We start from the raw sequence: 15,897 nt of genomic DNA, 5'->3' as shown, positions 1-15,897 counted from the left end.
TCCGTGCGTCTCGGTGGTTGCTGGTCCACTGGGGCAGCGCCTGAACGCGCGCTCGGACTGACTCGTCCCTAGGAGGCTCGCAGCCGTCAGGCCTTTAGGAGCCTCCGTGCCATTGCACCTGCTTTTTCTCGGTGAGGAGGACCCTCCAGACATACTACCGGACACGAAGCCTCCCTCAAGGGGCTTTGTAGTCCCGTCGGTCACCACGTGCATATTCGCGTACTTTGTCGCAGGGGCAGAGGGAGACGGAGGGAAGCAGTGAATATTATAGGTTCGCAGAAGAGGGGCCTCGACCCGAGTAGTTGGGAGGAGGGAGTTGGCCAGAGGAGCCGGCACCTCAGCTCTGTTTTGAAGGGTGGACCAAAAAGTGAGGTGAGTGTCCCCAGCAGAGGGAGCACGACGAGCCCAGCGAGTGTGGAGGGATTGCCGGCATTCCCACACCATCTTAGCCACGAGTGCAGGTGGTTAAACCAGGTGTTTCGGAGAACAATTTAAAGGCAACGGGAAGCCGTGTAAAGGTTTAAAGGCGGGAAGGGACAGATTTTAGAAAGATGCTGCTGAGAACCCTTGGAGAAAGACTGAGCAAGAAAGGAGGGAAGTGGAAAATGAGAGGACTGACTGTTGGGTAAAACGAGGCTGAGTAAGGCAGTCCAGGAAAAAGAGGAATGATGCAGACCTGGGGCAGTTGGTGACTAGAGCTTGCAAGGAGTGATTAGATAGGAAACTTATTGGGGAAGTAAAGTTGCCAAGGTTTGAGGATTGATTGGATATGGAGGACGAGAGAGAAGATGGAATAATTTAGTAAATTATAAAGGCCATATATATGGATAAGAATGGACATTTAGGGACACCTGGGTGGCTCAGTTGTTTGATCGCCAGCTCTTGATTTTGACTCAGGTCATGATCTCACAGTTTGTGAGATCAAGCCCCAGTCCCACATGGGGCTCTGCACTGACAGTATGGAGCCTGCTTGGGGTTCTCTCTAATAAATAAATAAATAAATAAATAAAATAAATAAATAAATAATAAATAAATAAATAAATAAATAAGAAGAATGGACATTTAAAAAGCAGACAACAGGGGCGCCTGGGTGGCGCAGTCGGTTAAGCGTCCGACTTCAGCCAGGTCACGATCTCGCGGTCCGGGAGTTCGAGCCCCGCGTCAGGCTCTGGGCTGATGGCTCGGAGCCTGGAGCCTGTTTCCGATTCTGTGTCTCCCTCTCTCTCTGTCCCTCCCCCGTTCGTGCTCTGTCTCTCTCTGTCCCAAAAATAAATAAAAACGTTGAAAAAAAAATTTTTTTTAAGCAGACAACAGGCTGGTCATCTGGAAAGAGATAATATTGGGTCCACACCTTATACCACATCCAGGGCCAAGTCCAACTGAGCTCACAGGATCTCAGATTCTTTTATACTACAAATTACATTTTCAGTCCACCTTGGAAATAGTTTCAGATAGCCTCCATCCACTAACATGCACTCACTTCTGAGAGATAGGAGACAACCTCATCACTCAGGGCCAAATGAAACTGGCTGATTGGCTCAATCTGTCTGGGAAAATTGAGCTATTCCTAGTGATATCAAAAACATTTCTTCAGCTTGCCATGGAGAAGATACAGGGAAGAGAGCATTCTGGTAGAGGCAGGAGGAGATTGGATAAGATCACAGGTTTCCAGGGCAACTGTGGAGAGGAGAAAGGGGCTCCTGCTAATTGGGAAGAAAAGAAACATGGGTGATGGTCTAGGTTGGGGCTTAGCAAACTTTTTCTATGAAAGACCAGAAAGTGACTACCCTACGCTTTACTGGACACATTTTCACATATTCTTCATCTTTACAATCCTGTAAAAATGTCAAAACTATGTTTAGCGGACAGCCAGTGCTAGATTTGACACAAAGCCTGTAGTTTGCTGCCCCCTGAAGTAGATGGTTTTAAAATTACTCTAGAGAGGTGTCTAAGGAGTTCATTCTTGGCCTCTTTCCTTAGTGATATTACCTGCTAGAATGCAAGGGACAATGATCTCTTGTGAGGAATGATGTAAGAAAAAATTGTAAGGTGAATGGAAAGATTGTCAAGTAACTCTGCACACCCAAGTGAAGGTAAAAACAAAACAAGTGACAGAATCAATCCACACAATTGTTTGCGCCATCTGGGGCAAATTTGCTTAAAACAAACAGGTGGATTAATGTAATGTTGGGGTTTGTCATATGAGAGGATGGGGGTTCTGATGGGAGATGTTTGCGTTGAGTGACCATGAGTACAAGCTGAGCAGAAAGGAGGGATGGAAACCAACAAGAACAACGAGGAGAAACTGAAGACTCAGAGGCAAGGATGAGGCCATGAGGCAGGTTTCAGGAACTTTTCCAGAAATATTATAGCCAAACTAATGCATTTCCTTTTTGTGTTCCATAAATAGAACCATACTATATTCTGTTCTGCACTTTGCTTTTATTCACTAAATAACTTATCTTTCCTTATCTACATATATTGATCTACTCAGCTCTTTTTACCAGCTGCATAATGTTTCATTGCATGGATTTGCCATGACTTCTGAAGACTCTTGGTGGACATTTAGGTTTTTTCCAGCATTAGGTTTGACCAGAAATCTAGAATGAACATTGTTATATGTCATTCCTCTTTCACTTTTTGCAAATGAATCTTAGGGTGAATTTCCATACATGAAATTGCTGAGTCTAAAAGTTATATGCATGTGGAATTTTGTTGGCTGTTGCCAAATGAATTACCCTACCTTACATACTGCACCAATTTCCATTCCCAATGATGATGGGGAATAAGTTTCGTTTCCCCACAATCTCATCAACAATGGATGTTATCAAACCTTTCCATCTTTGCCAATCTGATAAGGGAAATAAATGGTGCCCCGATTTTTATTTTCACTTCTTAATTACAAGGGAAGTCAATCATTATTTCTACCTACATTAGTTACTTGTATTTCTTTTCCTGAGAACTGGCTATTTTTATCCTTCCCTCTATTTTTGTTAGGTTATTTATCTCTTTCTTATTGATGTATGTGGTTCTTGCACATTAAGAAACCTAGTCCTTTTTCAAATGTCTTGCAAATATTTTCCCAGTTTTCTTATTTAAAAAATTTTTTTTTAAGTTTATTTATGTATTCTGAGAGAAAGCATGCATGCACGTGTGTGAGAGCAGGGGAGGAGCAGAGGCAGGGAGAGAGAATCCCAAGCAGGCTCTGTACTGACAATGCAGAGAGCCCCAGGCTTAGCTCGAACTCAGGAACCTTGAGATCATGACCTGAGCCAAGATCAAGAGTCATATGCTTAATAGACTGAGCCATCCAGGCACCCCTCCTATTTGTCTTTCTTAATGAACTTCATGCATTGCAAAAGATTATATGTTTTATATTTCAAATTCATTCATCCTGTTTTTAAAATCTTCTGCTTTTTGCCTTCCATACTCCAAATGGCTAGGAAGTTTTCCTCAACACCATTTATTGAAGGATCTGTCTTTTCCTATATAAAGTTGTCTCTATGTTCGCACTCCTATTCTGTAATCTATCTGTATCCTGTGTCAGGACCTGCCAAATTGTTTTCATAACTGAAGTTTTATTATTATCTTTTATATTTGGAAGAGCTTTTATCTACATCACTGGCCCTTCTTTTCCATGATCTAAACAGAAGATTTTTGAAGAAAAATTAAGAACATTAGTCTGAAAACTACAAAGGAAACCAACCTCATGTTCCTGGCCGAGAGATCAGAATATAACCAAGGGATTGCTAGGGAAATGGCATTGTCAAACAGAAGACCGATTTCAGGGATGGTGAGTAAATATGATGGCATTTTTTCTTTCTTTCTTTCTTTCAAATTTTTATTTAAATTCTAGTGAGCGAATGTGTAGTGTAATATTGGTTTCAGGCATCGAATTTAGTGATTCATCACTTACATACGATACCCAGTGTTCATCATAACAAGTGAAGGCATTTTTTCCTAGCAATGAACATAGTACTGAATGAATTGAGAGCATTGTGAGGGCCTGAGAGAAAAGAAGGGGAAAGAGAAGAAGGAAGGGAGAAAGAGAGAGGGGCAGAGGCAGAGAAGAAGGAAATTATCTGACAAAAGACCAAAGAAATGAGGCTGTGAAGTGAACTACAGAAATGGTGGGGCAGGGTGTGTGTGTGTGTGTGTGGTGGGGGTGGGGGGGGTGGGGGGGGTGGGGGGTAGGTCATTACCACAGAAAGGAAACAGAAGAGGCAGTAGAATTTACTTAAAAATCAAACATTTAGGGGTACCTGTGTGGCTCAATCAGTTAAGTGTCCGGCTTCTGCTCAGGTCATGATTTCATGGTTCGTAAGTTTGAACCCCATATTGGGCTCTGCACTGACAGTGCTGAGCTTCCTTGGGATTCTCTCTCTGCCCCTGTTCTGAGAGCGCTCTAAATAAATAAATAAACTTTAAGATAAACTTGAAAAAAAATTTTAATAAAAATAAATAAATAAATAAAACATTTAAAAACCTGTACTGGGTGCCTGGGTGGTTCAGTCAGTCAAGCCTCTGACTTCAGCTCAGGTCATGATTGACGTGGGAAACAAAGGCAAAAGGAAATGGCAGATAAAATTAAATTTCCTTATAACCTGCAGCCCATTACAAATACTTGAGGCTGGCAGAGTAAAATGTTTCTCCAGGAACTCCCTACTATCTTAATGCTAATGCTTTGCTAGAGGGAAAAACAACCTTAGCTTGACAATACCTGGGCCACAGTGTCCTGGGAGTCTTCTTTAGCATATGAAAATCTCATTGGAAACTTCCGCTGGACTTTACCTCCCCCAACACTATAATATATAACCAGTCTCTCCTCATGGTCCCAAGGCAGCTCTTCTACCCACCGGTCCTGTCGTGTGCTTTAATAAAATCACCTTTTTTGCGCTAAAGATGTCTCAAGAATTCTTCCTTGGCCATCGGCTCTGGACTCCACAAACTCCACCAACACCCCGTAAAACCTCATCAATGATCTCAGGGTCCCTTCAGTTGGAGCCCCACATGGGGCTCACCACTGTCAGCGCAGAGCCTGCTTTGGATCCTCTGTCCCCCTCGCTGCCCCTCCCCCTCTCATTCTCTCTCTCTCTCTCTCTCTCTCTCTCTCAGAAATGAACATTTAAAAAATAAAAAAATAAAAACCTGTACCGAATGAACATCAGAGGACCTGGGGTGTCAGGCCTGGCATTGGAGTAAATACTTCATCTCTCCAGTTCTTTAATTAAAAAAAAAAAAAAAAAAAAAAAATGGGTAGAATTAAATCTGGCCTATCTTTAGCAAGACAAAATGGCCGATGTGAGAGATGTTTTGCATTAACTATAGAAATGAAGGTTAAGGGGTTCAAAGTGCTGGTATGGACAGTTTGGGATATTTTACTTATATTACCCCACTTATCCTTTAAGACTTAATATGAATTTTTGAATAGGTAAAACGTTTACATGATTTGAGAGTCAAAATCATATAAGTTACACAGAATTATTGCTCCTACCTCTGCCCACTCCTCCCAGCCCATTCGCTAATCTACCCCCATCTCTAAAGATTTATTAGTTTGTTTGCAAATACTAATATTGGTATATTTTTCCCTATCGTCTCCCCCTTTCTTACACAAAAGGAACTACATTAGATGCCTTGTTTTTTTATCATGTAATATGTCCTAGAAAATGTTCCATGTCTATACATAGACATCCTCATTTTTTTTTTTTAATTTTTTTTTTTCAACGTTTATTTATTTTTGGGACAGAGAGAGACAGAGTATGAACGGGGGAGGGGCAGAGAGAGAGGGAGACACAGAATCGGAAACAGGCTCCAGGCTCTGAGCCATCAGCCCAGAGCCCGACGCGGGGCTCGAACTCACGGGCCGCGAGATCGTGACCTGGCTGAAGTCGGACGCTTAACCGACTGCGCCACCCAGGCGCCCCGACATCCTCATTTTTTTAAAGCTAGTGTGGATGTAACAGAATTTAACATGTCCCCTACTAATGGACATTTGAGTTGCTCATTCGATGTGACAAATGCAGCAATTAATAACCCTGGACCAATGTCAGTTTTAAGTGTTGAAAGGGCGGGCCTACGCTGGCCGACTCCATCTTGTTCTGTGTCCTTCACCTTGACCACACCTCCTCCCCTTGAGTAACCCCCCCCCTCACCTGCCTAACAGGACTCGGATCCTTCCCCAGGACCCTTCCCCAGCCAATCGGCTGAGGCCATAGCCATTACCTCACCAACTGCCCCTAGGCCCCAATAAAACCTTTGTCCTTTTGAAACTCGCTCTCTCTCCCTGGTATCTCACCGCTGCTTTGGTGCAGGTAGGGGATTGAGCTCGAGCTAGCTCGAATAAAGGCTCTTTTGCTTTTGCATCGGACTTGGCTCCCTAGTGGTCTTTCGGGATCACGAATTCTGGGCATAACAGTGTGTGTACAGGTATTATCTGTTAGATAAATCATGAAATTGAGATTGTTAAAGCACTAATTGATGAGGAGAACAAAGGCAAGAGAAAGTAGCCAAAATTAAATTTCCTTACAGCTTGAAGCTCAGATAAGTTAACAGAGACACGCAGAACGTGACCTTCCTCAAGGAACTCATGGCTGCCTAATTGCCTTAATGTTTATGTCTTATTAAAGACTAAGAGTAAGCAACCGGGGTGCCTGAGTGGCTCAGTCGGTTAAGCGTCTGACTTCCGCTCAGGTCATGATCTCACGGTTTGTGAATTCCAGCCCCGCTGTTGGGTTCTGGGCTGACAGCTCACAGCCTGGAGCCTGCCTCAGATTCTGTGTCTCCCTCTGTCTGCCCCTCCCCTGCTTGCACTCTCTCACATTGTCTCAAAAATAAATAAACGTTAAAAAAAAATTTTTAAGACTAAGAGTAACCATATCTTTCTTTCATGTTTATTTATTTATTTACTTAGAGAGAGAGAGAGCGCACTTGTGCATGAGACCAGGTGGGGGGCAGGGGGAGGAGGGGCAGAGAGAGAATCCCAAACAGGCTCCACGCTGAGTGTTGCAGGGCTCAGTCCCACAACCTTGAGATCACAACCTGAACCCCTATCAAGAGACAGATGTTCAACCAACTGAGCCATCCAACTGCCCCAAGAATAACCTTATCTTAACAGCAGCTAGCCCCTCAAGGTCCCAAAAGCCTTGCTTCCAAATTCCTTAGAGAGTTAAACTGTCCCTAACCCCCACTAATTAAAAAGTATATAATCAGCCACTCCTCACAATCTCCGTGCAGCTCTTTCTGCCCCTGGGTCCTGTCTCTGTGCTATAATAAAATAATTTGCACCAAAAAGTTTTAAGAATTCTTTCCTGGCCGTTCGCTATCAAACCCAAACTTCAAATCACATCAGTAATGCTTCCATAGCTTTGCAGACATTGCAAGATTCCCCTCAGCAGGGATCACGCCATTTTTGTCATTCCACCCACATCATGTGCCAGTGCCCACTATCCCCACAGCATAGCCAAAACAATGTGTTGTCTCAAAATTTTGACTTTTGCAAATCTCATAGGGAGAAATGGCATCTCGGTAGAGTTTTCTCTGTTTTTTGAAAATTCTGTGCTTTTTCTCCTTCTAATTTCTTTAACTTATTAATAATAGCTATTTAAAAGTTTGTGTCCACTAACCCCAATGTTTGGATAATCATGGCATCTGCTTCTATTGGTTATTGGTTATTTTTTTTCTCTGATTCACATTTTTGCACATTTTGTATCGTATGCCAGTGTTTGTGGATAAAGGAAGTAAAAACTCTCCAGGTCTTCCATGATGGGGCCACACTTTGTTCCAGAAAAACTGTGTATTTCAATAAAAAACAAAACAACAAAGCACAGCCCCATCATGGAAGGAATTGATCATTTTGTATCAGTTGTCCCAGGTAACTGTTACTACTTTTCAATAGAAAGGAAATCTACTTCAGAAACATTTTCTTGAATTTTCATTTTAAATATTTGTTTTGTCCCTTTATTTCAGTTTTTCCTCAGGGACTCCAATTTTACATATCTTGGATCTCCTTTATCTGTCTTTCATTGCTTCCACATTCTTGCTAACCCTTTTCATTTCTTTATTTCATTTTCTTCACTGTTACTACCCTAATGCTTTACGCCTCTTACTGTTCTAGTATCTCCTCTCTCTGGTGCTTCTTCTAAGTTAGTCTTCCTTCCCTTTTCCAGTTCTTTCTTGAATTCTCTCCATTCTCCTCTAATATTCCCTTGTTATCTGTCTCTCACCTTCTGTTCTCAAAATGTTCTTCTCTGAGTTCCTATAATTCTGATTCCCCCTAGCTGCAATTGTTTCATTAAATGTTTAAATTTATCTTGGAATATTGTGTTATAATTTTCCTCTACTTTGTGGCAACACTTCTGGCGAGTTTTCTTCATATCCAGACTTTTACTTCTCTGCTTTAAAAAATTTTTTTAATGTTTATTTATTTTTGAGAGTGAGAGGGGAGGAGAGGGGCAGAGAGAAAGGGAGACACAGAATCCAAAGCAGGCTCCAGGCTCTGAGCTGTCAGCACAGAGCCCGACACAGGGCTCAAACCCACGAACTGTGAGATCACAGTTGAAGTCGGATGCTTACCCAACTGAGCCACCCAGGTGCCCCTTCTTTGTGCTTTTTTTTTTAAATAATAATACCTTTGTATTGATGTTGCTGTTTCACTCTTTTATTTGAATGAGTTTGATTTTCCTGGGCCAGCTATTTGCAGGAGTATCCTGTGGAAGGGGAGTCAGAGAAGCAAAGTGTTCCCCACTTCTCAGCGTGAGGACTCTTCCACTGCTACATGGAAGGATGCTTTCTTTAATATATAGTTCCCTATGTAGCCAAGATTCCTCGGATTCTTACATCCTAACTTGGTTCAGAGGGATCATACTACACTCTCTTTCCTTCCTTCCATTCTCCAACACTACCAAGAGACACTGTCATCCACCTTCCCAGGTGCTTTCTCTTTTTAAAAAGCGGTTCTTCCTGGGGTGCCTGGGTGGCTCAGTTAGTTAAGCCTCTGACTTCAGCTCGGATCATGATCTCACGGTTTGTGAGTTTGAGCCACGCATCAGGCTCTGTGCTGACAGCTCAGAGCCTGGAGACTGCTTCAGATTCTGTGTCTACCCCTGTCTCTGCCCCTCCCCTGCTCACTCTCTGTGTCTTGCAGTCTCTCAATAATAAATAAACGTTAAAAATAAACAAATAAATAAATAAACAAATAAATAAATAAATAAATTTTTTAAAAGTGGTGCTTCCTTAAAAATTTCCTTTGATAGACTCCCAGGCACTTTCTGTGCCTTCTCTGCCCACCCCCCACATGTGCCCCACCCTGTTGCTTCCCTATCCTATTCATAGCCATTTCCTCTCAAGGTGGGTCCTTCTCAGAAATCTGAAGGTTCATATTTGCTAGTGGCTTTTTTAGCTTGCCACCACTAGGGCCTCTGTGTATTCTCTGACCCACTCCCCCTTGCTCACCATGCTGTCTCCCAGTTGTAGCTTCCCATACTGGTTCTGCTGGCTTAGTGCTTTGGGCTGCAATTACATATTTTAAAGTTTGTAAGTTTTCTCTGTTCCTAGTTTCACTGATAATTATAGTTCCTGTATGGGTTTTTGGGTTGTTTTCTAGGAGGAAAAGTGGGCAGACTAGAACTAGGCTGTCACCATATCCCTGCAAGAAACTCTCAAGATACCTTTTGGAGAGAAATGTGGTAAGAAACTAAAAATAATCTAAAACATTAAGTGGCTATTTTTCTGGTGTATATTTCTTGGCTTCTCTGCTGGGGTGTGAGCCTCTGGAGAACAGGAACTAGCCCCTGTGGTGCATGGCACAAGGTCCACCTTTACAGGCCATTGGCTAACAGTCACAGCAAAGCCCACTTGACTCTAGCCTTGCCCACCACATGCCCCTCCAGATACACGGCTCCCCATACTTGTTTCTGAAGTTGCACTGCTTAAGTTGCAAGAGCTTTTCCCATATCTGTGTTCTTTAGAGAGCAAAGTGGGAAGGCGTTGCTGATTGGTACTGTTCAGATGAAAAATGGGTATGAAGCCAGCAGAGGACTTGGATCACTGTTCTATCGCCTTCATTGTCCTAAGGCATTTGTACCTACCAGCTACACCAGGGAGCTAAGAGCTCCCCATTCTGTAAGCACCAGGAGGACCGTGAAGGGGACACGTTAGAGATGCCCTCAGGAGGTCTCCGGCTCTAGTGAGAGGAGGCAACACCCATACATTGGTTGGCTAACTTGCCTGTGCTTCCTCCAGAGCACAGACCCATTAGGCTCAGACTTCCAGATCTGGGAGCTCAATCCTGAGAAGCGTTCACCCTTTAACCACTCCCAACCCTTCCCTCTAACACAGACTTAGGAAGTTTCCTGCACTGAGTCCCATCTTTGTCTGGGGACATCACTTTTTTCTTATTAATGTCACTAACTCAAACACCTTCTGTTGTTTTTGCTTTTGTTGTTTTGTTTTTGTTTTACAAAAGCTGACTTCACTTGACCATTTTGTAATATTCCTTCCTCCCTTCCTGTCCTCTAAGCTGGTATGGATTAAAAGACAGTAGTCCTTTTATTGAAAACACTTGCCTCCCCACCCCACCCCCCCAAAAAAACCACTCAGGAAACTCAGAAAAATTCAAAAAATTTTTTTAACGAATTGCAAATACAAGCAAGACAGAATCACTGTGAGTGTGGGGAAGTGAAACATGGATCTGACACTCAGGAAGCTCACCGAAAGCAGCAGAAACTGGCTGCCGCTTACGCCTCCACACACGCACTCACACAGCTGCTGATGGCGGAGGACGCTCTCTTGGACTAGATAATTGTTTCTTCCTTCAGCAGTGTCTCCTTTTGTATTGAGCTCAGGTCTCCTCCCAGACTCTCCATATTCTCCAGGTGTATGACCCCTTGGGTCTCCTGGATACTCTGGGAATTGGGCAACAAACGGCAGCGAAGGCAGGCTGCTTCTTGAAAGAGGCAGATGGCACCTGGGTGACAGCGAAAGTTCAGGTCAGAGTTGAGTCGAGCTCTCCGTGCCCTAGAGGTCAGGCACTCCCTCCTTTAATGTGTGACCCCTTCCAGTCTGCACCCACCTTCCCTAGTTCTCCCCTCTGATGTAGAGAATTACAGAGATAGATGGGAAAACAGGACCCATCACAAGACAAGGCATACAAATAGATGGATAAATTCACAGAACCACAGCCAGTGTTGGAAGGCATCTTAGCAACTGTCTAACTATTAATAGGCAAGAAAAAGAGGTTTAAGACATAAAACCCAGGCTTTTTGATGCAACTCAAGACACTCAGTAAAGTAAAACGGAAGAAGAGAATTGATGTCATAAAACAAATAGAGGTATCTTGAGTGAACAGTAAATGCTGTATTAAGGTTAAGACTCAGATAAAGGACAACTTCTATTTTCAGCAATATAGCAGACTACATACCCTCCCACTAAAAACGACAAAAATTCTAAATAAGATTTTTCTACAAAAACTAATTTGTAAATATATCAGCAAACTGGCATCAGAGTAAGGCATTCTTAGAAACAAAACCCTAGTGAAAACAGGAACCTAGAGAGTTAAGCAAGCACACAATTAGCCTTCACCTTGGAGACATACACTCAACTCCGGTGACCCTGAGTTTCCATTCTGCGGGCCTTTTGGGGCACAGAAAATGAGAGGAAAAGCCCAGGGCCTACTCAAGATGAATCTAACGAGGGTCTACAAAGCTAGAACTTTGAAGTTACCAAGATTGGCTAAGAACTCATAAACAGAGGCTGGCTGTTATATGGATCTGCAACTACACAAATACCTACGTGATTCTAGGCTAGTTGTGCATATAAGCACCAAGCAGAAACAAATGCAGATCCCTTTTTGAGAAAATACTTTATATACAGGCTTCAAAGGATTTCCACCAAAAAATATTTTTTTTCAAGGAAAATAATTCACAGTCAAAAATCACAACTGTACCGAGAAATAAGATGCTATAAGCAAAAGCCTGCAAAAGCAGCAGCCAACAGACAGAGACTTGTATTTCAGTTGTTAAACTTATAAGACACAGAATGTAAAGTATGTTTAACATGTATAATAAAAATATATTTATAGAATAGATTAAAAATATAAGTAGAGAAAAGAGTATAAAAAATAACAAGCATTAAGGAAAAATATAACTTCTGGTTATAAAAACAGATTGACTAAAATAATTAATGGATAAGTTAAATAGCAGATCAGACACAGCTAAAAAGTGAATGGATTAAATTGAAGATACATCTATGTAAGTTATTCAGAATACAGCCCAGAAAGACAAAGAGATAGAAGGGGGGCGGGGGGGAAGCAAAGAAATGGAAAGCAAGAGAGAGAGACACACACGCAGGATACAGTAACAAAGTCTAACATATGTCTTCCTGGAAAAGAGGGAAAGAATATAGAAAGAAGATAAAAATATTTGAGAAATTCTGAAAGACATTACTCCTCAGACTCAGTTCACACCACAAATCATAACACAAATATCTACACTCTGCAAAATGCCCAAGAAAGCCTTACAGAAAACAAAGAGTGCCTCAAAAAGAATGATATAGGGGTGCCAGGGTGGCTCAGTCAGTTGAGCCTCTGACTTCGGCTCAGGTCATGATCTCACAGTTCATGAGTTCGAGCCCACGCTCTGTGCTAACGGTGTGGGGCCTGGAGCCCACTTCAAATTCTGTGTCTTCCTCTCTCTCTGCCCTTCCCCAGCTTGTGCTCTGTCTCTCTCTCTCAAAAATAAACAAACATTAAAATTTTTTTTAAATGATATACTGTTTAAATGTTTATTTATTTTTGACAGAGAGAGAGCACGCGAGAGAGTGGGGGAAGGGCAGAGACAGAGGGAGACACAGGATCCGAGCATACTCTGCACTGACAGCAGACAGCCTGATGCGGGGCTCGAACTCACGAACCTCGAGATCATGACCTGAGCCATAGTCTGACACTCAACCGACTGAGCCACCCAAGTGTCCCAAAAGAATGATATTTTTACAGAGTCAGCTTAACAACAACAATGGAAGTGGTAAAGTAATAACAGAATATCTTGAATGCTGTGAGAATACTGTCAACTTAAAAATGTAAGTACAGGGGTGCCTGGGAGGCTCATTCGGTTGAGCGTCCGACTTCAGCTCAGGTCATGATCTCACGGTCCGTGGGTTCAAGCCCCGCATCGGGCTCAGAGCCTGGAGCCTGTTTCAGATTCTGTGTCTCCCTCTCTGTGACCCTCCCCCATTCATGCTCTGTCTCTCTCTGTCTCAAAAAATAAATAAACGTTATGGGGCGCCTGGGTGGCGCAGTCAGTTAAGCGTCCGACTTCAGCCAGGTCACGATCTCGCGGTCCGTGAGTTCGAGCCCCGCGTCCGGCTCTGGGCTGATGGCTCAGAGCCTGGAGCCTGTTTCCCATTCTGTGTCTCCCTCTCTCTCTGCCCCTCCCCCGTTCATGCTCTGTCTCTCTCTGTCCCAAAAATAAATAAAAAACGTTGAAAAAAAATTTAAAAAAAAATAAATAAAATAAATAAACGTTAAAAATAAAAAAATAAAAAAATAAATGTAAGTACAGCAGGCTGCCTGGGTGGCTCAGTTGATTAAGCATCTTGATTTGGGCTCAGGTCATGATTTCGCAGTTCGTGAGTTTGAGAGTGGGATATTCTCTCTCTCTCTCTCTCTCTCTCAAAATAAATAAATAAACTTAAAAAAATACTATCTAAAAAAATGTAAGTATGGCAAAATTAATTTTAGTAAACAAAAATGAAAGGAAGATAATTTCATACAAACAAAATATGAGAGAAAGTGTATCTCTAACTGAACCTCACTAAAACACATTATAAAGGATGTATTTCAGGCAGAAGGACAGAGGGTCCTTAGACAGAAGGTCTGAGATTTGATGAGCATCTAAACTGATAAATATGTGGGTAAATTTAAACAAATAAATATTAAATGCATAAAGTAACAATACTGTCAAATATATAGAACTAAAAGAAAACAGAAGAAACTAAAACATTGTGCAAAATAGCATATAAATTAGGAGGGAAGTACCTTGTATTACTTTTGAAGAAAATAAATGTGTTGATGAACTTCCAACTTTGTTAAGTAAACGTATTAAAATGTCAAGAGTAACTACTACAAGAATACAAATAGATTCCATAACTTCCAAACTAAAGAGGGGGAGGATATAATGAGAAATGTATAGATAAAAAGTCAATCAATTAGAAGCAAGGCAAGAGAGGTGGGACTGGGGAGCAGAAAAAATTGAAAGCACGAGGTAAGGTGGTAGAAAAAATACAAATATGGGGCACCTGGGTGGCTCAGTAAATCAGGTGTCCAACTCTTGATATTGGCTGAGGTCATAATCTCACAGTTCTTGAGATCGAGCCCCACGTTGGGATCTGCACTGGCAGTGTGGAGCCTGCTTGGGATTCTCGGTCTTCCTCTCTCTCTGCCCCTCTCCCACTCTCACTCTCTCTCTCTCAAAGTAAATAAAATAAACTTCAAAAAAAAGGATCAAATGTATCAGTAGTCACAATAAATGTCAGTCAATAATAAATGTTCCAGTTAAAAGACAAAGAGTGTAGGGGGAGCCTAGATGACTCCGTGGATTAAGTGCCTGACTTTGGCTCAGGTCATCATCTCACAGTTCGTGAGACTGAGCCCTGAGTCAGGCTCTGTACTGAGAGCTCAGAGCCTGGAGCCTGCTTCGGCTTCTGTGTCTCCCCTTCTCTCTGCCCCTCCCCCGCTTGTATTCTCATTCTCATTCTCTCTCTCTCTCTCTCTCTCTCTCTCAAAAATAAATAAACATTTAAAAAAACAAAGATTGTAAGACTAGATGAAAAAATACAATCATAAGCTATGTGTTACATATAAGTAAAAGATCAAAAAGATATATAACAGGCAAATACTAACCTAAAGAATGTAGAAATAGCTAGAGTAATATCAGATAAAACAGACTTTAACAAAAGGGATTTCTAGAAATAAAGATCATGGCATAATGATTAAATAAAAGTTCAATTCTCCAGTAAAACAGAACAATTCTAAATCAAGATTTGAACAATATAATAAACAAGCTTGATCTAATGTTTATAAATGAAAAGTTGTATTCAACATAAAACATGAAAGTGGACCTCAAACTAGACTATAAAACATGTCTCAATAAATCTGAACACATTAAGATTATACAGACCATGATCTCTCATCAAATTGAAATTAAGTTAAAATCATTAACACAAGATACAGTAAAAAATTATATGCTTAGAAATTTAAAAGTATATTTTAAAATATTTCATGGATGGGGCGCCTGGGTGGCACAGTCGGTTAAGCGTCCGAATTCAGCCAGGTCACGATCTCGCGGTCCGTGAGTTCGAGCCCTGCATCGGGCTCTGGGCTGATGGCTCAGAGCCTGGAGCCTGTTTCCGATTCTGTGTCTCCCTCTCTCTCTGCCCCTCCCCCGTTCATGCTCTGTCTCTCTCTGTCCCAAAAATAAATAAACGTTGAAAAAAAAAAAATATTTCATGGATCCAAAATATCATAAGGGGAACTGGAAAATGTTTGAAATAGAACAATAACATAAAATATTACATATGAAAATGGGAGATTCAAATAAAGCAATTCTTACAGGGAAATTAGAGCTTTAATTGTCTACTTAGAAAAGAAGAAGTAAGCTATGAGTTTAGATCGTGATTTAAGAAGCTGGAAACGGAATAGCAGAATAAATGCAAAAAAGAAGTAGGGAAGGAAGTTCAAAATAAGAAGTAAATAGAAAACAAACATAAAATATGAAGGTTCAAGAAAGCTTAAACCTGGTTCTTTGAAAAGACTAAAAATATGGTAAACCTCTGACAAAATTGGCAATGAAAAAAGAGAAAATTAGGTATGAAAAAAGAAGCACATCACTACAGGTGCATCACAAA

General features: G+C 41.6%; 1 protein-coding gene and 1 long non-coding RNA gene across 4 annotated transcripts in view; one reads left to right on the top strand and one right to left on the bottom strand.

The window, feature by feature from the left end:
• The first annotated feature begins 14 nt into the window (after positions 1-14).
• LOC122471988 lies at positions 15-9,711 on the top strand. Its single transcript, XR_006294320.1, has 3 exons — positions 15-131; positions 3,651-3,793; positions 9,602-9,711. It is a non-coding gene; the product is annotated as an uncharacterized LOC122471988 (long non-coding RNA).
• Positions 9,712-10,606: 895 nt separating this feature from the next.
• Positions 10,607-15,897, bottom strand: part of TMEM225B (transmembrane protein 225B) — a 46,617-nt gene continuing 41,326 nt past the window's right edge. For all 3 annotated transcript variants that reach the window (XM_043561262.1, XM_043561260.1, XM_043561261.1), the window contains one exon: positions 10,607-10,963. In XM_043561262.1, coding sequence (XP_043417197.1) covers positions 10,791-10,963 — 173 coding nt within the window. In that variant the 3' untranslated portion in view covers positions 10,607-10,790. The remainder of the gene's footprint in view (positions 10,964-15,897) is intronic.

This window comes from Prionailurus bengalensis, chromosome E3, assembly GCF_016509475.1.
Source record: "Prionailurus bengalensis isolate Pbe53 chromosome E3, Fcat_Pben_1.1_paternal_pri, whole genome shotgun sequence".
Lineage (NCBI taxonomy): Eukaryota > Metazoa > Chordata > Mammalia > Carnivora > Felidae > Prionailurus > Prionailurus bengalensis.
Note: the sequence above shows the minus strand (reverse complement) of the source record. Positions and strands in the feature narration are given on the sequence as shown.